Source organism: Protopterus annectens, chromosome 5.part0 (assembly GCF_019279795.1).
Source record: "Protopterus annectens isolate FY-2018-M chromosome 5.part0, PAN1.0, whole genome shotgun sequence".
Taxonomy (NCBI): domain Eukaryota; kingdom Metazoa; phylum Chordata; order Ceratodontiformes; family Protopteridae; genus Protopterus; species Protopterus annectens.
The window spans coordinates 491,453,280-491,477,038 of NC_056735.1; the positions used below are offsets into that span (position 1 = coordinate 491,453,280).

At 39.4% G+C, this 23,759-nt stretch overlaps 1 protein-coding gene across 7 annotated transcripts in view; it reads left to right on the plus strand.

The window, feature by feature from the left end:
* The window catches only part of SYTL5 (synaptotagmin like 5), a 2,413,062-nt gene that overhangs the window by 2,262,125 nt on the left and 127,178 nt on the right, over window positions 1-23,759 (plus strand). For all 7 annotated transcript variants that reach the window (XM_044072411.1, XM_044072417.1, XM_044072414.1 and 4 more), the window contains one exon: window positions 15,379-15,587. In XM_044072411.1, the coding sequence (XP_043928346.1) occupies window positions 15,379-15,587 (209 nt within the window). The remainder of the gene's footprint in view (window positions 1-15,378; window positions 15,588-23,759) is intronic.

The window sequence follows — 23,759 nt, forward strand, 5'->3', positions numbered from 1 at the left end:
AAAATTGTGACACTGCCAGCCCAGCTATGTGGAATTTTGTAAATAATTCTGTGCCATTTATGAATATTGATATTATTTATACAGAACCGTATGTTATGCAGTGAGCTTCAAGAATGTAACCACAGTATATCCTGCTGGAACAAATAAGATTAACTTACAAAACTTCAAGATAAGTTGAAATTAATTGCTTTACAATGTGCTATAAAAGTTAGTTTCAATGCAACACGCAGACACAATGTCTAAAGCTAGAAGTTCTTCTATTGTCTGAGAAGAAAAGCAATTACTAAGTTTAAAATGTAAAGTGTTTGAATACTTTATGACTTCCTAGCTACACAGTTCTGAGCACATATGAGAGATATGTATTTCTCACACAGGGATGTTACAATTCTATTAGTTTCTGGTTTGGGAACTGAAATCAGGTGACAAAAAATGATGTAATCCAGGCTAACCCAGCAGTAATGTTTGATATTAATTTAAGAACTCTCTCAGAAAGACAAGGCATTTTGTGTTTTGTCTTGGACCTAGCAAAAACATCTACCCATCTGCATTTTCCTTGCTAATAAGTTCATAGGTTCATAGGTTGTTACTAGGCTATCGGCCCTAAGGCCTATACAAGCCTAGCCATAACAATTCTCTGGATATTTCTTCCCACAATATTTACTTCCCTGGACCCCTGTCTAGCAGGGCGACTGACATGATCCCCGGGGTGAATTTCCTATCTCCCATCCAATCATCAAGGTTCCTTTAGAAGAGGGCCAAGGAGGTGCTCTGCTTGACATGTATGGGCAGCCTCTGGGTCAGGAACCTATTCCTCCAGCATGTTTTGTTCATTGTGATGGCAAGGTTTAGATCCCTGGAGCATGTGGCTCTGAGGGATTGGGATTTCTTTACGTGGAGCATGTCCAACAACTCAGGGTTTGACATGGCCTTGTATGTTAAGCAGAGATCGTCTCTGAGTAGACGAAATGCCACAGAGTATAGCTGGAGGTTTTTTAGATGGTCAGCATATGGCATCTGCTTTAGGCCTGCGATTCTTTTAGTGAGGTATTTCTGCGGCCTTTCCAGTTGTTGCAGATGTCTTGTGAGGTACATACCAAACGGGGCGTTATACTCTATAATGGGTCTAATCAGGGATGAGTACAGTGGGGCAGTGACCTCCTTTTTTCTGGATGAAAAGCAGTTAGTGATGAGGTGTGCCACATAGAAGGATTTCCTGTTGTGGCGATGTGGTTATCGAAGGTGAGACCACTTTCCACCTGTGTCCCTAAGTCTCTCATAATTTTTTCGGTGTTTAGTGTACTGCCACCTATGTGGTAATTCATGGGCACATGTTTTTTCCCAAAGGGGATAACTGTGCATTTCTTGGTATTAAGCTTGAGCCCATGGCTCTGGCACCAATCATCTGTTTCTGTAAGGCCCTTTTGTAGAATATCCACATCATTTGGAGATTCAATAATGGCTCCCAGTTTGCAGTCATCTGCAAACTTTGTTAGCCAGAGTCCCTTAGTGTTGGCCTGTACTTCAGAGAAGTAGATGCCAAACAAGAGTGGTCCCAGGACTGAACCCTAAGGTACTCCAATTGTCACTTGTCTGGAGCTGGCTACTTTTACAGTCTGGGTTCTGTCAATAAGCCAACTGGCAACCCATCGAGTGATGTAGGGATTTATGCCCAGCTTCGTAAGTTTATCTATGATTCCAGAGTGGGGGATGGTGTCAAAGGCCTTGGCGAGGTCCAGATAGGCTGTGTGGACTGCCTTACCCTCGTATGTAAGGTATAGAGGTATATGAGTTTAGAACAGTATCGGTTTGAGCTTAGTACTATCTGTATATACATCCTACCTTTATTCCTAGCCTCTAGCTAGATATTGATATATCTGTTCATTAGTATGTTTCATATTTTATGTATAGCTAATGTTTGCTGCAGTATGTATTATTTGCTATTTTATGTATATTCAATTGTTCTACATGTACTCTGCTGCTCATTTATTGTTCTGTGGAGCTTTTCTTCCCAGGCCTCCACTGAAAAAGGACCTGTGTCCAGTTGGAATTTCCTGGTAAGCAAATAAATAAATAAGTATGTTATTTAGGTCATAGTATCTTTTAGATATAGATAGGAATATAATAAAGATTAGATGTCCTTCTATTCATATGCTGCTGTATTCATTACATCAGGGAGTTTGCTCTGGTAAACTCTTGCATGTCTGGCCATTATACAAAAGTTAAATGCGACCACTAGGGTGTGTGTGGCATCCTGCACCTCTCTCGGACGTCAGTCGTAAACAGACATCAGATATAAAGCAGATGTCGGCAAGCACCTCTTCAGAACTTTACTGCTGCCTATGTGACTGCCAGCTCCAGTCATTGCATTGCCAGTAGAAGTGTTTCTTTATCCAACTTCAGATACATACCCCTTAGGGGTTTTTTGTTTGTTTCTTGCTACTGTTTTTGGTTACGTGTCAGGTAGGAAGGGCAAGTCTATGTGTGGAGGGCAAATTCCACATAAGGATTCTCATGAGCTCTGCCTATTCTGCCTAGGCAGTGAACACGATCATACCACCTGTAGTGTTTGTCATGCTTTTGTCTCCAAGACCCTCAGAAGCCATCTTGCAGCCTTAAAGCTCTACCTTGAAAATCAGAGACTCAAACATCTAGCTTCCAGGATGGACCACAACTTTGGAACCCTCGAATGAGCCCCCAGTCAAGAAGGCCAAAAAGAGTAGGCCTGAACAGACTGCTGCGCCCTCCACTCCAGCCATTGCTCTTAAAGCCAGTGAAGGCCCAGAGTCCAAGCCGGAGTCCTTGTAGCTTCCTCTGGTGGAAGGGCCAGAAGAAATCTCTCCTTTGCTCGAGGTCACATCCCAGAGGGAATCTCAGGTGTCCGATTCAGTCACTGAGGGGGAACCAAGGCTCAATATATCCGAGGGTCCACGTGGCATATCCCAAATCATAGTACATGAGGACATAGTCTCTGATGTAGTGGAGTGTCAGCCTGTGGCCTGACCTCCAACCCTCCACCACATTTCTGAATACTCTCCTCCAGACATACATAAGAAGAGGAAACAGAAAACTAAACATATTTTGCAACCTCTGCTTGCATCACCTATCGAAGAGTCTGGATTTCAGGCCTTCACCCAAGGTCTGCTCAATACCTTTCTGGCCTTGCATCAGGGCCCAATGCCTGCACAGACCTCCATGCCCTCTACCCCTAAGGGGACTGCTCCAGACATCTCTTCCACAGAAGAGGTTTCATCGGACGATGAATCCCTAACCTATACTTCTCAGATCGCTTCTGCTTTGGGGACACTTTACCAAAGGAAGAGTCCAGTGGCATTGACTCCCCTGGTGAGGACCTCATCTTTGGTGAGACCATCACCAAAATGCAACATTTTTTCAAATGGGACAGCAGTCAGGTCACTGAAACCCAAAAGAGATACTATGAACTCCTACAGCTGGAGTCTTCCAGCCTGTCTGCTGTGCCCCCATTACATCCTGCCTTTCTGGATACCATCTTGACTTCTTCCAAAAATCTTGACTAACAGCCTGCAGCACCCAAGTGTCCAGACAGATTCTATAAGGTGCCCGAGGCAACCTTCCTGTATAAAGCTCCGTCTGCAGACCCTGCAGTTATTTCTGTGGAGTTACTACCATTCTCCTCCCTACTTCCCTCGATAAAGAGATCAACATGATGGAACATCTGGGAAAGAGGGTTTGTACTTCTACCACCATATCAGTAAGAGCAATCAACTACCAGATGTTCATGGCCAAGTATTCCTTGGCTCTCTTGGAAGGCATGGTCAAGCAACTGGGAGAGATCCCTGATTCTCCTGCTAAAGTCAAGATTTCCTCACTCCTGAACTCCTGCACACAAGTGACCAAACACTCCATCAAGTGCAGCCATGACACTGTAGAAGCATCTGCTAGGGCTGTGGCCTCTGGATCTGTCATCAGGAGGTACCCCTGGTTAAGATTGCAACCTCTGCCTGATGACATATAAATCAAGCTGCTAGATACGTCCCTGGATAACAAAAACCTGTTTGGGTCAGCTGTTGCTGAACTCTTTAAGACCCTTCAGACCAAAGGCAAGGAGTTTAGGGATTGACTCATGTGTTTGTCTCCCAAGTTCCACACTTTCAGAAGAACTATCCAGCTAAAACTTATTTTGTTAGTTTTTCAACTAAGAGAATGCAAACTAAACCTAGAAATGACCACAGGAAGCAGCACTCTTCCAGGTCTCTCTCCTCTCCTCTACTCCACCCCCTAAACAGTCCTGGTAGTCTGTGACACAGACACCCTTTTTTCCTTGGGCCTCTCCCTCTCCTCTTCCCACTTGGAAGCAAGTTACCCAGGATGCCTGGATCCTATCTATCATAAAACAGGGATACTTCATGACCTGGGAGGCAAGAGCCATTCCCAAAGGCATCCTTTCCCCACCCAGAGACCAAATCTCACTCTCCCCCAATCCAGCAGGAACTTCTGGCTCAAGGAACCATTCAAGATGTCCCGCCCTCTGCAAGAGGGAAGGGATTTTACACAATAATTTTCTTGATCCCCAGGAAGAAAGGTCCATGGAAGCCCATCCTGGACCAATCCCAGCTCAACATCTTCCTCCAAGTTCCATCCTTCAGGATGCTCTCTCCCTACCCTTCTTCCACTTATTTTGCCTTAGGCATTCCTAGTGTCCTTGGACATAAAGGATGCCTACCAACAAATTCCTATCCATCCACTATTCAAAATGTACCTTCACTTCTCAGTGGATTCTGCACACTGTGCTTTACCCTTTGGTCTTTCTATGGCCCCAAGAGTATTTATAAAATGTCTGGCCCGGGTCATGGCCTTCACCAGCACAAAGGTAATACAGCTTTTTCCCTTTCTAGATAACATCCTAATCCAGGCTAATTCAAGTTCCATGGCCCTGCAACACCTACAGTTCACCATCTCCCTTCTTATAGGCCTGGGATTTATCATAAATCAAAAAAAATCTTCCCTAACACCCTCTCAGGATCAGGTATTTCTAGGATGTCGGATTCTGACAAGGTAAATGCTGGCTTGCCTGCCATCAGAAAAGATTGTTACCCTCACATCTTTCTTCCAGGGTATCCTTCCCCTCAAAACCATCTCAGCCAGGGAATTCCTCAGGATCTTAGGATACATGGCCTCCACTATCTCCATGGTCCCTATAGCAAGACTACACATGAGGCCTGTTCCAGGAACTGAAGTGGTGGATCTCCCAGATTCAGTCAAATCCAAGCATGCCTCTATAGCCAACACCCCCAAACCAAGACCTGTTCACAGATGCTTCAGACACAGGCTGGGGGGGACAACCCTAAGACACTGGAGAGTGAGGAATGCATGGACCCCCACTCAACAAAAGGATCACATCAATATCAAGGAAATGAGAGCCCTGATACTGGCTTTGGATATTTTCAAGGGTCAACTCCTACCAGGCACCCTGAAGTGGTATACAGACAACACCACTGTGCTGTCGTACATCAAAAAATGGGGGGGGGGACAAGGACCTACCTCCTGTGGAGACTAGCAGTGCGAGCTTGGGAAATAGCACTGGATAAACAAATCCTTCTCCAAGCAGCATATATCCCCTCCACAGACAATGTGATGGCAGATTCCCTAAGTAGGACCATGACCCTGTCTCACGAATGGATGCTGAACAGGGAAGTGTTTCTGCACCAAGTCTATTGATGGGGTATTCTGAATGTGGATCTCTTCACCTCCCCCATGAACAGACAGCTCCCGGGCCACACACCCAGAGGCTTGGAAGGTGGATGCTCAGAACAGCCTCAAATCTTGCTGGTGACTCTCTATTGGCCAAGGCAGAACTAGTCCCCCTACTATTTCACCTAGACAAGTGTAATCACCACAAGTTACCCCAGAGAATGGACCTGCTCACACAGGACAAAGGAACACTCATACACCCTCAACTGCCCACACTGAACCTCACACTATGGGTAATAGGGCGTTGATTCCCTTTAGACACCTATATACAGAGGACGTGATCCAGATTCTGCAGGAGGCCAGAAAATCAACTACTAGAAAATCTTATCTCTTAAAGTGGAAGAGACTTTCTTTATGGTGTCAGGAAAACAACCTACAACCACCATTGGCAGAGCCCCCAGTGGTCTTGTCCTACCTGTGTGACCTTATGAAATCCAGACTATCATATTCCTCCATTAAAATCCACCTGTCTGCCATCTCAGCTTGCCTAACCCTGGTACCACCTTTAGCATCTAGATTAGAGGTCAAACTGTTCCTGAGAGGAGCACTACACCTCAGGCCATCAAGAAAGCCCATGCCACCTCCTTGGGACCTTAATTTTGTCCTAGAAAAATTGACAGTACCAGCATTTAAACCAGCCAAAAACTGCTCCCACCAATACTGCACTTGGAAGACTATATTTTTGGTGGCCATAACCTCTGCCAGAAGGGTAATGAAGAAAAAACAGATGGAAATTCTCCAGTACCCCACCAGAAGCCTTTAACAAATCACCCAAAACATTGGAAACTAAGAAAATGTGTATTTAAGCTCAAACACTAGCTTTTCGTCAGTTTAAAAACCAACTTTCTCAGAATAGATACAACGTCATAGCAGTTAAACACCTTCTTATATTTTTAACCTTCCTCTCACATGATCACTAAGAAATATGTTAAAAATACAAAACTATTTAAAAAAAACATGCTGGTCATGTTGAATAATCCTTTGTTAAATATAAGTACCCTAATCAACCTGCACTAAAAACATCATGTTAATACAATGAAATATTGAACTTATCACAAAATATTTCTTCCACAAGACTGTTGTATTTAAAGCACTTATTATATAGCATAGAATACTGTCTATATATACATGCACCAAGTTGCCCTGAGCTGAAATATTGATTAAGATACATAGAAATGGAAAACTTATTTTAAAAAACACTTTCAGCATGCACTTGGGACATGTATTATGTCGGCTGGTCTAAAATATGAATGCACCAAATTAACCTTAGCTAAAGAAACAGTTTAAAATGTATAAAAATATAAAACTATGAAGCATGTTGCCACAAAACATTTCCAGCACAAAACTGCTTAGTTTAAAACACATGACATATAACATAGAATACTCATGATCTTATTTTAATACTTTAATATATTAATATGTCAAACTGAACCATTTGAAATATACTAATATAGCCCCTACCACCACCCACATAGCCCTGCAACTTCTTATGAGGGAACTACCCCTATCCATTAATGAATTATATCCAAAACTACAATATGTCAAACAAAGTATGTATGTGGACACTTGTAAAATTATATAATTACTTCATCTGTTTAAATTTTGAGTTTCAATAAACATGTGATTGATGTCATACCATTGATGCCAGGATAATGGCAGGCATCTAACCTTAGCTGCCAAACCAGTTCCCTGCTCTCCAAAATGAGTGAGTCCGGTCCCCCACATCTGACTGTACTTGGTCAATTGCTTGGAATAAAAATTGATGTTGGGGATTCTCTGTGATGTGTTTCACCAAAGTGTTCTCCATCTTGCCCTTTCTTATAGCGTACAGATGTTCATACATGCGCTTTTGTAGTTTCCTATCTGTTTTCCTGACATAGAAAGCCGGGCGTTGGGAACACTTGGTCAAATAAACTACTTGGGAACTGGTACAATTGAATCTACCCTGTATTCCATACTTGATACCCCTTACTTCAAAAGTGGGGTCCGCATTAATATTCCTACAATAACGGCACATGTTACATTTGTACATGCCCTCTCTAAAGTTTGGAACCCAATATTTCCTCTCAAGGATGCTTTTGAGATTATAACCCCTTTTGAAAACCATCCTCAGATATTCCATTAATTTCTTCCTAGTGGAACCATCCTGTATAATCAAATTCCAGTTGTTCTGGATAGTAGAAATAATCTCCTTCACATCCATACTGTATGTCAAGATGAAACTACAAGGGTTAGATTCTCTTAAAACTGGACTAGATCTATAGTTTTCCTGGGGTACACCAGTTTGATTAAGAATAGGTAAATAAAAACCTGTCTCCCTCTTACTCCTTTCTTCCATCAAGAGATCAGAAATGAGCCCTTCTGGGTAACCTCTATTGAGAAAAAGACTTCTCATGAAGTTGCATTCCTCCATGAAATCACTGTCCTTAGTTACCTTCCTAGCAGCTCTAAGTAGTTGACCTTTAATGATGGACCTCTTCTGTGAAAAGGGGTGACAACTGTTGAACTGTAGATAACTGTTGGAAAAAGTTTCCTTCCGATGTATTCTGGCTATAAAACAACTGTTATCTTTATCTTTCATCAGGTCTACATCTAAATATGCAATCATATCCAAGGCAAAACAAGAAGTGAACTTAAGAAACCCATTTGAGGAATTGAAAAACTAAAAGTGAGTTTGCTACCTCCTCATCCCCTTTGAGGATGATAAATATGTCGTCCAGAAAATGCGTGTACATCAACACCCTGTCTTGAACAAAAGAGTTAGCTAGTACTTTCTCCCTTTCCCAATAGGCCATGACCAAATTGGCCACACTGGCTCCACATGGAGACCCCATGGGAACACCTATCAACTGAAGGAAGTATTGTTTATTGAATGTCATATAATTGCAAGACAGAATAATGTTTAGCAATTCGCTGACCAAATGAATCTCCTCAGCTGGAGCTTGCTTAGTAATCATCATGGCCGGAATCCAATCCAAAGCCACTGAATGGGGAATAGAGGAATACAAATCCTTCACATCTATAGTCAAGAAATGACTATCTACACTATAAGGTACTTTGTTGACCCTTGATAGAAAAGACCAGGAATCTTTAGATATTTGAGGCTCACTCACCACATATTTCTTCAAGATTGTATCCACCACTTTGGCACTTGCATAAGTGATACTACCCCTGACGCTGATTCTGCCAGAAGGGTCTCTGAACTCCAGGCCCTTATAGCCTATCCACCTTCACTGTCTTCCACATAGACAGGGTATGTTTGTGTACTAGCCCCACCTTCATGCCCAAAGTGGTAAATAACCTGTCCCTAAATCAGACTATCAACCTGCCAACCTTTTTTCACTCTCTGCAGAAACGAGCAGAGGAGATACTGCACTCTCTAGATGTACACAGACAGCTCAGGTTTTATTTGGCCAAAACCTAATCATTTTGAAAACTGACAGGCTCTTCATCTCCTATCACCCTAGAGCCCTGGGTCAACTTGTTTCCAAGCAAACTATATACTCTTGGATATCAAAAAACATTTCCTTTTGTTAGACCAACCATGGTAAGTCACTCCCAGCCCCAGTTAGGGCACACTCAACCAGGGCAGTGTCCTCCTCAGGGGCTTTCCTTAAAGGATTGGACACAGCTGCTATCCTTGAGGCAGCTACTTGGCCCTCCATTCATACTTTCACCAGACACTACAAACTGGAAATGGTCTCTAAAGCCAGGGCAGGATTTTCCAGAGCCATCCTCCATGGGTTTGTGGAAACTGCTTTTGGTCTGCCTGCCCTTCATTAGGACAGGAGCTTTTACACTCTCCCTGATGTAATGAATACAGCAGCATATGAATAGAAGGACATAGTATTGTTGTGCAAGAACTTACCATAACCTTAGATGTCCTTCTCTTCTATATGCTCTTGTATAGTTTCCCACCCATCCTTCCCCCTCTCAATTGCCTGTTTCCAGTTTCCTGTAGTAACCACTCTGTAGTCACTGATTCCGGCAACATTCAGTTCTGAAGAGGTACGTGCTGATGTCCCATTTATACCCGATGTCCGTTTACAACTGACATCCGAGAGAGGAGCAGGACATCATGCACACCCTAGCAGTAGCATTTAACTTTTGTTTAATGGTTGGATGTGCGAGATCTCACCAGAAGCAAACTCCCTGATGTAATAAATACAGCAGCATATAGAAGAGAAGGACATCTAAGGTTATGGTAAGTTCTTACACAACAATACTTTTATATGTTCTCTGTATTTATTTGAAACTGTCTTGCAATGTTGTTTTAAAATATTTCCTGTGATTCTGAACTCTGTAGTTACTGTGTTGTTTAAGTATTGTCTTGTTTGTTTATTATTTATTATTAAATATATTTCAACCTATCTTTGTGGATGATATTTGTGAGACATATTTAAGCTCTTTAAGTGCTTGCATATGTATTTGGTGACACTGTACAGGCCACTCCTAATAGCCTGGCGCTTGGTCAAAAACTACCATTTGGATGATAGTAACATTACACAGTAGGATTGGTCACACTTTGTAAGGGCCTTATAGTAGCTGATAAGTAGGGGTTGGTGACAGTGATAACTACCTTATAGTCTGGGCAGAAGGGGACATAGCTAGTAAACCTGTGCTAGCCTTCCCCAGGAGTGTCTGGGTGTTTGTATATAAACCAAATCTCGAAGTGTGTGTGTGTGTGTGTGTGTGTGTGTGTGTGTGTGTGTGTGTGTGTGTGTGTGTGTGTGTGTGTGTGTGTGTGTGTGTATGTGTGTGTGTGTATGTATGCGTGTGTGTGTGTGTGTGCGTGTGTGTGTGTGCGTGTGTGCGTGTGTGTGCATGTGTGTGTGTGTGCGTGTGCGTGTGTGTGCGTGCGTGTGCGCGCGTGTATGTGCGTGTGTGCGTGCGTGCATGTGCGTGCTTGTGTGTGGGTGTGTGTGTGTGCGTGTGTGTGCGTGTGTGTGTGTGTGCGTGTGTGTGTGTGCGCGTGCGTGTGTGCGTGCGTGTGTGTGTGTGTGCGTGTGCGTGTGTGTGCATGTGTGTGTGTGTGCGTGTGTGCACGTGCGTGCGTGTGTGTATGTGTGTGTGTGTGTCAGCTACTTAGGCAGGGACACAAAGCACTGGTTGGGCACAGTGGGTGCTGGAGGTCTTGGCATGACCCCTCAGCTGAGATCTTAACCCTATAGCTATGCCAGAGGTCAGTCTTATTGGGGATCTGGAGAAAGAGGCAGAAACCTGCCCTCCAGACTGATTGTGATCTCTGTGTGCTCTTAAGGGAAATTGCACTTTACTGTGTGTGTACTTGTCATCCTCCCAGTGTGTACATCCCTCTGTTGTCAGTGGTGAGGACTGGGGCTCCTTGATTACTGGGCCAGTGCATAGGCATCACAAACATAGCTGATTTTTCTTGTGTTTTGCTTTATTCTCCAAGTATAGGCCAATATAAAAGTCTGCCGCTCAATAGTACTTCAGTAGTTGGAGTTTTTTCTATTGGCATTTGCTCGATTTACAATGGGCATACTGATTGGGTGTCCATACAGCATGCACGTTTTTGAATGGTAATGAGCTGGTTATTGTGTAATTCATAATAAGTAGTAGCTACCTTAACTCTGACTAGATCTCTAATGACAACAGTGGTGAGAAAACCTTATACCCCAAAATAGATATTTCTGTGATTGAGATGTATGGAAAATCACTCGCCCTTTGTCTCCCATATTTCTGTGGGTTCACTCTCTCTTCCTACATTGCATCATAACATCTCCCCATGTAGACAACACAAAAGATTGTTAAGGCCTCTGGTATTTACTCTTTTATGTTGCCCTCATCAAAAGAGCAGACATTTGTATCTGTTCATTCATGGCTTTCAGATATTGAATTTAGTAATGCTGAGTTGTTCTCAGGAATGCTGTTAAGTACCTAAGGAAACTTTGTGAGTTCCTCTATGTTCATGAAAAAAATATGCTTTTTAACCATCAGGGTTATTGGGACACAGCCAATAACTTATGCAAGGAAATAGCTACTTCTATCATATGTCAAAGTTGTGGTTCTTTGAACCCCATTGTGATCCACAAGTTCTGGGACAGCCCACTGTTCAATAATTTTTGGTAGCCTGTTATTGCCTGGGTGAAACTCATCTCTTCCTGTGGATGAGTCTCTCCCAAATTAAGGATCTGTGGAACCAGGAGGGATGTCTTTGATTACTTCAGCTTTCTGCAGCGTTTAGGGCCTAGAAAAATGCTGCTTGGAAGTCACTGTATAGTTTGCTTATCCATTAGGGTTAAGTTTTTGCAAAGCCATGTCTTTAGTCCCCTAGGAACCTAGTGATATTATCTGGAAGTTCTTCGTGTTTCACTATTGCAATCATTACATTTGAGTAATCTGTTGGCAGGTTGCCCTCAGTCGGCCTGAATAACAAAGTCTTGGGTCCTGCGTCAGTTGCTTTCTCCTCATCCATGATGTCAGGTCATCAGGGATATAAAACATGCAGCTGACACCATTTTATTCAGTCTTTCTTATTTTTACTGCGCGGAGCCTGAAGCAGAAGCAGTTAGCAAATGTCGGTCGGCCGACTCCTGAAAGTTTCGCATTCGAGTTTCAGAACTGAAGTCGTCAAATTAAAGCTAAGTACCCCGTTGGGGAAACTTTTTCTTGCTCCTTAACTGAACTCCTTGGGTTAAGTTTGTGGATGTACTACATCACCTCCATGATCAATGACCCAAGATTCCTGTAATGTAAGATTGCTACTGTTATTCCCTTCGGTAGCCTTTCTCCTGTCTGATATAACACAGCTGACAGTCCCTATAGCCCTTTAGGAATTGACATTATGCAAACATTTTTCATACTATCTCTTTCACCACTCTTTATCCTTTAATCTTTTATTGTACATAGTTGATAAAATGTTCTCCTTAGATCTGTGTTTCTCTTTTTTTTCTCTCTCTGTATTTGATGTAAGACATATATGCTAAAGGAAAATGCCACCTTCTCCTACACTTTAACTCACCTCTTTGTTTTTCTTCCTACAATATGGTTCCAGTATCATGTAGGTACCAGAAACCTGCTTGTACTTTATAAGACTTTCATTCCCTTGCTTTAGAAACAAAGGAAGGGAAAGACCACCCACTTTTTTAAGCTTAACGTCTCACGTAATATGCAGAAGAATTTGTCTACACCTGCCTGATATACCATAGACACAGAAAAATCTCTAGGCAGGTACAGCTGATGATCTTATATTGGTAATTAGCCCTGCTGATGTCAGTAGCTCAGCAGCTGCTGTAAAAAAAAACAGATATGTGAAACTGGTTTCCACTGCCTTTATTGCTGAGAGGAAGAGAACTTAGACTTATTCACAGCTGCTTCCAATACAGCCATGCCTTTCACGGCAAAACAGAGCAATTCCCCAATTTTCACACGCCCCCAGTACTCCTACCTTTATTGGAACCGTAACCACCCTAAACCCCTCCCACTCTCTATCAACCAATCACCTCCTCTACAGCTCCACCCCCTTTTCTTCCACCTGCCTATCTCAGTCACTCCTCCTCTCCCACCTAACTCCCTAATTCAAAGGCAGTTATTTCCTCTTTTGACAAATTTTCATAGCATCATCAAAGTATTGACATGCTAAGTTTTAAACTTGTAAAGTTTGTTGTTTAATACTGTTCCATATTTTAAAATAACTTAAATGTGGTATCAAAGATATCCGTAACTTTTAGATTAAATCAGAAAGTATTTTTTCTTGTAATTCTAGTAAAGTATCCACGCATTTACCAGTTTCATGCCCAACTACCACAATAGGACAAAACTGCCCAAATCAGGACATCTCTGACAGGTGTCAAACCTTTCAACTAGGTGCATGGATACTGTTTACAAAAAGGTTGTTTATGCTTTCTAGTGGCATCCTTCCAGAGAAGAATGCATAAGTGATACACAGATCATTCAGAAAAGGTATCTTTGACTGACTTTGAGTCAGTCCTTACACAAGTGAAGAGAATGAGGAAATACAGCTGAATGTACTTTAGCTTACATGTGCTGTGTGGCGTGTGCCTTTTCATTAAAACATTAGGAAAGAAAATCTGAAGTACTTTAACAATCTACCTATATAAATAAATGAATGAATGAAAATAAAAATCTTTCCACCGCTACACTGGGGAACAGAATTACTTTCAAATAATTTCTGGTTGTTGTTGTCACTTATACATGAAACTGCCTGGATGTGACAGTTTTGATACCTGAGGGGAAAGTGTGAGGTGAGGGGACCATCAATTCATCTTGAACTACAAAAGTTTCTTTGAATGAAGGCCTGCAAATTAGCTACTTTTTGGTTGCAGCTTTATAACTTCATAGTATACTGGAAAACAAGCCCTAAGACACACACAAATGAAGGCCATTCAAGAACTAAAAGAAGCAGTCCTGTTACAGAAGGTAAATAAGATGACAGTGACTGACAGTAATCCCATTATATGTCAGTGGGTTGGGAATACACCACTACTTCCTTATGTCTAGCATGAGTCATATAATGCAGACTTGAAATGGATTATGGGAAAGGGAAAAGCTTGATGAAAAAGATCATGTTGATAAAGCCCCATTCAGCCGTTTTGCAGAAAACATTAAAATTATATGACACAGTCAGAGTGATTTCAATAAATAACAAAAAAAATTGTTTTTGCAGGGAGGGCAAGTCCCCCTGCACCCCCACACCCCCAGCACCTTAAATATAATAACTCTGAGATCATTCTAGAGCAAAGAGAATAGTAATGGGGATCGCTAGTCAGTGTGGAACGGGAACATCACCATTCTCTTCACTGTAGCATGATCTCGGAGTTAGTATATTTAAGATGCATGGGATGCAGGGGGGCTTAATCCCCTGCAAAAACCTTGTTTAACATGTTTTTTTTTTATATTCACTTTTTGATTTAGAAATTTCATAATGTCAAGATTCTGGGTTCGATTTTATGAATCTCAACATTATGGCATTTCATAGTTAAAAAGTGGACCCATAGATATATATATATATATATATATATATATATATATATATATATATGCATATACATATTTAAAGTAATTCTGCTCTATTGAAATGCTTATTGCCTGATTTGTATTGAAAACAAACAATGCCCACTTACTCTTTCTTATGTACTTTTATTTTGCTTGCTGGCAAGGTAAACTTTATTTATGCAATTATACGTGATTGAATTAATAACTAATATTTCAGTTTTCAGCATATAGTAGTTACTTTTCAACCAACTTGCTCTGTTTGGATGCCCATACTACAGAACTGTATAAATGGATTTATTTATCTAGGTAGTTCTTTGCCTTGATGATGTCAGCTTGGCTGAAAATAAAATGTTAATTATCGCACCTGTAGTATTCTCAGGAGCTATCATGAAGTGGAATTGTGTGTCCAGTGATGTGTTGTGATTAGTTTTTCATCATATTATTTTTCCTGTGACATGAGACATGAGTCCAGTTTCATTCCAATACACTGCATAACTTCTACTGTAATGGGATTCTGGGTTCAGATGCTCACCAAATGCAGGCTGACAGCTAGAATAAAAATGACTTTGCCTATTAATCAATTTTATATGACTGAAATGTTTTTATTTTAAAGGCTGTCATGGTAGACTGACTGAATTTAATTTGTGTTGTGCTTCATTTTTTGAACAGTTACCTACTTCCAGATAACAACAAGTCTTCTAAGCACAAAACGCCTGTAATTAAGAAAAGTGTTAACCCTCGCTGGAATCACATCTTTACCTACTCTGGCTTGTATCCTAGTGACTTAACAAATGTAGGTCTGGAGCTGACAGTTTGGGACAAAGAAGCCATTACTGGAAATGTCTTCCTAGGAGGAGTCAGAATCAATGCTGGACTTGGTAAATATTTTCTTTCGTCTTCATTTTTATGTTTCTCTTATTTATCATCTGATTTATAAAGTTATATCACCTCACATGGAACATTTCAGAGAAAAAAAAATAAGTGGCTCATCAAATATCTGTAATCAAAAAGAAAAAAAGAGTAATGCAGTGCTGTAAATTAATATCAGTACATGAACAGGATAATCTGAAAAATTAGGCAGTTATTTCAAATTTTTCAGATGTTTCCTATCCTACTATGGAAAAGTTTGTGCTCTAGAGTACATAAAGAAGTTGAAAAGAGGGGACAGAGGACCAGATTCTGAAAGAGTGCTGGCCTATCTATTAACAGATTTACAATGGGGACCAGATCCCAAAGGACCTGCTCTCAGTGTAAGTGGTTACTTAAACCGAGAGCAAGTCTTTTGGACTAGGACCATTAATTAATTATTAAAAGTAGAAAGAAATGATATCAAAGCCCGATTCTCTTGTAATGCATGCTCCTAGTGTTCAATTTATTTCTAAGTATTAGTGTTTTAATGTTGCTCAGTGATATATCATTAAATTAAAAGGTGGATACTTTGACATATACTGCAGCCATTTACTAATATTTTTGGAATTGTCTGCTCTTGCCTATTTTTACTTTTTATTTTTTCTTCTTTCCCTTTTCTCTTTAGCCATTTTCTTTTCATCATATGTTTGATAAAATTAACACATGAGAGCATTTATCATGCTATGGTTTTATATTTTGGTTCTCAGTGTAGTTTATTTTTGCTCCTCATTAATAATAATTTGACGGTCATTCCTAATACAGTTATATTATGTTACTCTTAACTGTGCTATATTAGATATGCTCAGCCTATGAGTCATAAAACACTGTCTGATCTGGACTTGAACTAAACATACAGCAAAGAAAATCCATATCGCAAAGCAAACCTCCCCGTCCCATATTCCATGAAGTAGTGTCACTACCTCGCAAAGTAGGTATAAGAATATACAGCAGAAGCCAGATATGTAGCTCTTGGATCACCTATTTATCTTCTGAATGAAAATAGTAAAAATCATGTCAGTCAGTCTGAGACAAGAGTTCATCCCTCATAGACTCCTGCTTTTTCATCAAAGAGATGGCTTATACAGCTGGACAGACCTGTCCAACATGCATGTGTTAAACATGCATACTCCAGATTTTATTCTATAAAAATAATTTTCTTTATAAGCTAAATTTTGAATACCTGTACCATGTGCTATAATATATCAGTTTCATTAAGCCACTAACTAGCAGCCTGCAACTTATGTGTGTCACACCAGTCACACTGCTTAAGTTGGAGAACTCTTTCTCTGGTGGTAGAGCACTCTGCAGTGGTACAAGTCAGGGATTTCCTCTAACTACACTGTTCATTACCCTGGCATTCTAACCTCTTGTTTAATCTTTATATACAAGGGTTTAGTCTATATCTAGATATTAGTCTGTTTGATGATGACTTAATGGCCATGGTTATCAATCCCCAGTGAATTTTCACTTTTTCTTTTATATCCTCAACTTTTTTTTTATTTATGATTTAGGGTTTAGCGTTAAACAAGAGTAAATTGGTGGTCCTGATGCACAAAGGTTGTGATATACAAAATCTACAAAAGGAGATTAAACTGCACCCTCAAGACAGATGTCTAGTAATTAAACAACATAGTAAAGCATAATATTGTAAATATATTTTCTTACCATTGATAAAGAAAATCCCAGAGATAAAATGGTCCTGTATCCAAAATTACATTATAGAGTCCTCATTGTTATAGTAGTTCCTCGAAAGCAAATATATAAGAGATGGAATAAGAAGATTAAGTAATAAATATGCCCCCTCCTTACAGACCAAAGTGAAATAAACATGACATTATCTTCCAAAATGTGAAGGTTGCTCGGATGTAACTAATCTAGAAATATGCTTTCAAACAACACAGCTAAAAATAATTACTTCTATGGCTCCACTATTAATGCATAGCAACACTGATATCCTGATCACAACATTAAAAGACAGTATCCTCATACTGATGACCAGAATTCTATCTTTTCAACCGGTGTCCTCTGCTGGTACCATGAACCAGTGCCCCACCACCTCAGCTGTTCAAGTGAAGAGTGAAAAAAAAGACTTTAGTACATTACACCAATCTCTACATTGTAGTGATTGACTTTTTGCTTTTTACATATGCATACTCATCACACAATAATAAAAAAAATAAATAAATAAAAAAAATAAATAAAAACGAACATTCTTTCTACTGGAACACCAGACAGGTGACCAGGTGCACAACATGCCCTCCCTCCCTCCTGCCTAACTATTCAGGTCCCCTTTTTGTGCCGTGCCCCATCCACCCTCCATTTTATTAAAAATAATAATTATTTCTTCTTATAAACTATAGCAAACTACTTGCTATAAATGTAGTAAACAATTGCTACATTTATAAACTGCCTGCAAGGACTCTACTGTGCTCATGTTTTACTTAAAAAAAATCTTCCTTAAACTGTTCCAAACTGCTTGCTTTAAATGATGCAAACAGTTGCTATAACTTATACCCTGCCTGCACTGAGAGCTAACTGCTAATGTTTTACTTTAAAAAATTCTTCTAATAAATTGTAGCAAACAGTTGCTACAGTTTTTAACCTGTCTGCACGAAGCTCTACGGTGCTCATGTTTTTCTTAAAAAAAAATAATAATTCTTTCTTAAACTGTAGCAAACAGTTGCTACAGTTTGCCCCCTGTCTGCACTGAGTGCTAGCTGCTAATGTTTTACCTAAAAAATTCTTCTAATAAACTGTAGTAAACAGTTGGTACAGTTTATACACTGCCTGCACAGAAGGCTAGGCACTTATGTTTTACTTAAAAAAAAAAAAATCTTCTAATAAACTGTAGCAAACAGTTGGTACAGTTTATAATCTGCCTGCACAGAGTGCTAGACTCTCATATTTTACTTTAAAAAGTTTTCTAATAAACTTAGTAAACTCTTTGCTATAAATGTGCAGTTTATACCCAGCCTGCACAGAGTTCTAGGCACTCATGTTTTACTTAAAAAAAAATTTTCTTATAAACTATAGCAAACTATTTGCTATAAATGTTGCAAATGGTTGGTATAGTTTATACCCTGCCTGCATGAAGCGCTACACTACCCAGGTTTTAGTTAAAAAAAATTATTATTTTTTTTTTACTTTTAAATTGTAGCAAACTGTTTGCTATAGTTTAGACCACACACAGACCACTGTAGTGCTTAGGTTTGACCACAAATGCAACACCAGTTTTTAAAAGCCACTATTGCATTAGAGACCTGGATCAGTTGATCGCACCTCCTAACACTTTGCACCTGAGGTAGTCACCTCTCTCGCCCCACCCTAGCTACACTACAGCTGATGATTGCTTCGGCCTTTACACCCTCAGCAAAATACTCCCATTATCTGTACATTTCCACAATTAACCATGCTAATAGGGTTCTTGTATGGCTGAAAATCTTTGGGCTATCTTATTAGGTTTGGACTTAAGAAGAAGCAGCCATGCATGATTTACATGAACATTCTTCATATCCCTGTTCATCACACATACAGGAGATGTTTGAATTCAAATCCACTGTCAGAACTATCTCAGTTCAAGTCCTTCCATGCTACATTCTTTGCTAGATGTGTTGTATCTATATAGAAACCTGCCTAAAATGAAGAGAAATATAGAGCTGTTACTTAGAGGATAAGGTGATAGTATTACATTTCAAAGAGGCTCTGATAATACCTTGGAACAGAATTTCTGTCCTCTTCTCATTCAGAACTGCAGCAATAAATCTATACAAACTACAATTATGCCCATCTTTGTCCAGAGTTATCTTAATCATTCTTCTGGACTTTCAAGAATACAAGATATTTGCTATTTAAAATTAAATGTCACCTATCATGCATTTTACAAAGGTCAGAATTCTACCACGGATCTAACATTTTTGGCTAAGTGGCAACAGAAATGCCATATAATTTATCTAGTAGTCATTCTAAATATTTGAATACCCTTGCAGTTTCTTGCACCCAAAAATGAGCCAGCATGCTTACAAAATCCTCGATAAAAACATTAAATTCTTACAAAGTCTTTTAGAGATGATGGATAATCTCTTTCAGTGTATCCTTTTGCCCTTTTTCTGTGCAGTGTAAGATTTAATGCAGATGCTGGCTAGGAAGAATATTGTCTCCAGAAGGAAATAATTCAGCACCAGGAACTAGATGTAAAGCAAATCACTTTATTCTAAACACAGAAAGACAAGTTTCAACATGAAAATGCCTTTGATTTTACAAACAGTAAAATGTCATGCTTAAACACCCCTCACAAGTCATGTGATAAAAAGCAGAGTATTAAATTCCTTTCTAAATCAGATATTCACAAGTTAGACATCTCTAAACAGCTTTAAAACACCCCAGTGTTAGATTACTAATTCACAAAGTGAAAATCATTAGAAGCAAACTCCCCGGTTCTTAAATCAGTGTTATTAATCTAACTGTAAAAATCTCAGCAACCTGTGCTCAGAATAACATAAAGTTAAACATAAATAAATAAACAATGCTACTTGCTCAGGTTATGAACAAGAAAAGCCCCATTTATAACAGTAAATGCATATGAAACTATAAATACTAGGGAGAAAAAAGATTAGCAGGTACATGAAACTGGATCAACAATATTTCCTGGAAATAGGTAGATGTAGCCCCTGATCAAAAAACAATAATGAGAAATCTATATTATGTCACTGCAGACTTCTGTAAATAGTTTCAAAGGTCTATATATTGTATTAAATGTTTGTGCATTGAAGTCCATACCACTCAACTTCTAGGCATAAGAAATCTGGATAAAGTCAGAAATAATGGGTGGACAAAGGCCCCAAATCAGGGTACATTTTAAATATTAGTCTTATAAACTTTTAAAGTTGCTAGAATAACAGGTTTTGCATTAGCAGGCATCTGTTGAGGTACATATAGTTTGAAACTCAAATATATGTTTTTATCTAGTGATGTTTATCTTCAGTTATTTGCCAGAAAACCACAAGTTTTGTTAGGAACACACCAAAAAGTAACAGCCTGCATTTAATGGCTGAAACCTGTGTTCTGAGAGACTGCCTTCCAGACTATCTGCAAATATACAGAGCTGAGTATATATTTTTTGGTTATTGAGTTTGTTAATTGTTGCTTAGATATCTGTTGAAACTGTTGTCTCCCTGTTCTGAGAGACTGATCTGCAGATATACAGAGCTGAGTATATTTTTTTGGTTTTAGAGTTTGTACTGTTAGTTGCTGCTTAGATCTCTGTTGAAACTGCCCCCCATTTTCTGCTGTATCTTCAGTTGGTATTACTGTTTTTTACAGCTTGTGTGTTATCTAACTCAGGGATCACTTGCATAAAATCTGACCTGTTAGTAACAGCCTGCATTTAGCCATGGTGGTACAGTGGTAGTGTTGTTGCCTCACAGCAAGAGGTTCTCCTGTTCGATTCTCATTTGGAGTGCCTTCTGTGTGGAGTCTGCATGTCCTCCCGTGGTCGAGTGGCCTCCGAAAGACATGCATGAATGGAAGTGCTTTCGCTGAAGGTTGGGCATTGGGCTGGCAACTCGGCACCATAAACATCTACTGCCAATCATTAGCTGACTGGAGTTCCGCTGTGGCGACCCCTAACTGGGAAAAGCCGAAAAGACAAACAAAATAACAGCCTGCATTTAATTGCTGGAACCTGTGTTCTGAGAGACTGCCTTCCAGACTATCTTCAAATATACAGAGCTGAGTATTTTTTTGGTTATAGAGTTTAATTGTTGCTTAGATATCTGTTGAAACTGTTGTCTCCCTGTTCTGAGAGACTGATCTGCAAATATACAGAGTTGAGTATATTTTTTTGGTTTTAAAGTTTGCACTGTTAGTTGTTGCTTAGATCTCTGTTGAAACTGTTTTGTCCCACCTACCCTTCCTATTTTTGGTTTGTAGTTTAAATTTGGTGGCTTTTGCAGTTGCCCGCCCCACTGTAGATTTGATCTGGGGCACTCCCCCAGTCCCATCTCTTTACCACATTCTACCTAATAAACTCTTTCTGTACTTGCTTTTAGTCCTTTTTAATTTAATTGCATTTTTTAAACTTTGTTTGCTCTAATATTGCTACATACTCAAGTGTGCTAGCTTGCACTGTATGTGAATTGTTTTTACTACTGTTTTTTGCTACTATTCTGTAAAAAAAAAAAAAAAAAAAAACTGTAAGCCGGTTTCCTACCTTTCCTGTAACTCATGTTCCAGATACAGATTTTGCTGTATCCAGGACTGTATGTAAGCTTCTGAGCCCCCCCAAGCCTTTCTGTGTTGGAGGGAAGCCATCTAGCTTATCAGTGGGAGTGGTAAGCACTAGGTAACCTGTCTACCACATAAGGAGTGGTTCTGGCCCAGAAATTGTAGTTATTGGCCGTTTGGGCAATCTCTTCCATCTCTCTCAACTTTCTGATTTGAAAGCCTGCATTTGCACTTGTTTCTGTCCTATAACTCGTCTAGTGCAGATACAGATTCTTAATTTTAGCACTTAAATTTGCTTATTCATGCTCAGCACTTGTTCAGAACTTGTAAGCACGAAATAAGCTACTAATTACTATAGCACTCAGTCTTCCTCATTACCTAGAGCAAAACAGTTTTTGTGCTTACTTTTCTTTTTTTTTCAATAATTTTTATTTTTGTTTTACATTTGCAAAAACCATAACCATTCCATATTTACAAAATGACCATATTTGCATGTTATGCATTGTGGATAAAGTAGAAACATGTAGGTCATACAACATACCTAATTACAATATATACAAAGATGTTTTCCCAATTAATATCAGTCTAAAAACAACACATACAAAAATGATACTTCATCCATAGTTAAGCTGTGTAGTCGTGGGAATACTTCCAGTTCATAAGATATGGTGTACCTGGTGCTTTATGCTAATAAGATGTTATAGGACTGTTCCCAGATTGCTCTGGCTTTCATATTTTTGTTTCTTTTGTCCAATACTATTTTATGTGCTAGTAGATGTTTAATAGCAGATTTCTTGAATTCCTCCCAAGAAATACTTACAGGATCTAACCATTTGCAAGCTATATATAGCTTCATTAATAAGAAAATCGTTATAAGTGGGTTAGCTTGTTTTCCTGAGATGTTGGTCGGGAGGATGTGTAAAAGAGTAAACTCCCATGTTATTGTTGATGCTTGATACCCCATTTTTTGCAGTTGTAACTTAAGGGAATTCCAAAGCTTGAAAACGCATTTACAACTCCAGAATATATGCATTAGGTCTCCAATCTGGTCTTTACAGTGTGGACAGTATGGGGACTTAGTTGCATTGAATTTGTGAAGAATTGCTGGGGTGAAATAAGTATTATTATTAATCATGAGTTGCGTGTAAGAGAGTTTTTTTAAGTGGAATAATTTTCAATGTTAAGTTGATTGCCTTTTTTATTTGCTGGTCATCCATATCAGGTTTTAATTTTCTCCAGTAATTAGAGAAGAGAAGGTCTTTCTGGAATTTGATTTCCCCTATCATTTTGTATGAGTTCGTTATTGCTTTCCTTGACATTAACATAGTCTTCCAAAGTAGGGTACAGTTTTCAATGTCACTTTCGAGTATGGTAAGGTTTTGGAGGTAACTGGAACACACTTCTTCGATTTGTCTTAAAATTATTATATATACTTTAGGTAAGTTTAGATTACTTCTTAATTCATGAATTGTGCTATTGAGGAATGGGTAGCTATCTTGGATTCTCTTATGTTTTAAGCAAGGGAAGGAGTCTAGGTTTAGCATCTTGTTATTTATTTTTAAGTTAGGATTTTTATGGAGGGGTTGTAGTATTAACATAGCTTGTCCAAGGTTTAAGGAGTGAAAAAGTTTTTGTGTTATATTTATAGAATGTTTTAGTGGCTCTGTTATGTTATAGGCTTGTAAATCTTTTTTATTTAAGAAGGGAAGTGCTTTGGGATTGATGTCTAGTGTTTTTATGTACCTATAGTATATTGTTACCCAGGCTGGTGACCCAGTCTTTGCCGAGGGGTCATACTCTGCTATTCTCAGTATTCTATTAGTGTTGATAATAGAGTAGTAGGTTTTGAAATCTGGCAAGTTCAGACCCCCTTTGTTCTTGGGAAGTGTTAGTTTTTGATAGGAGATTCTGGTCTTTTT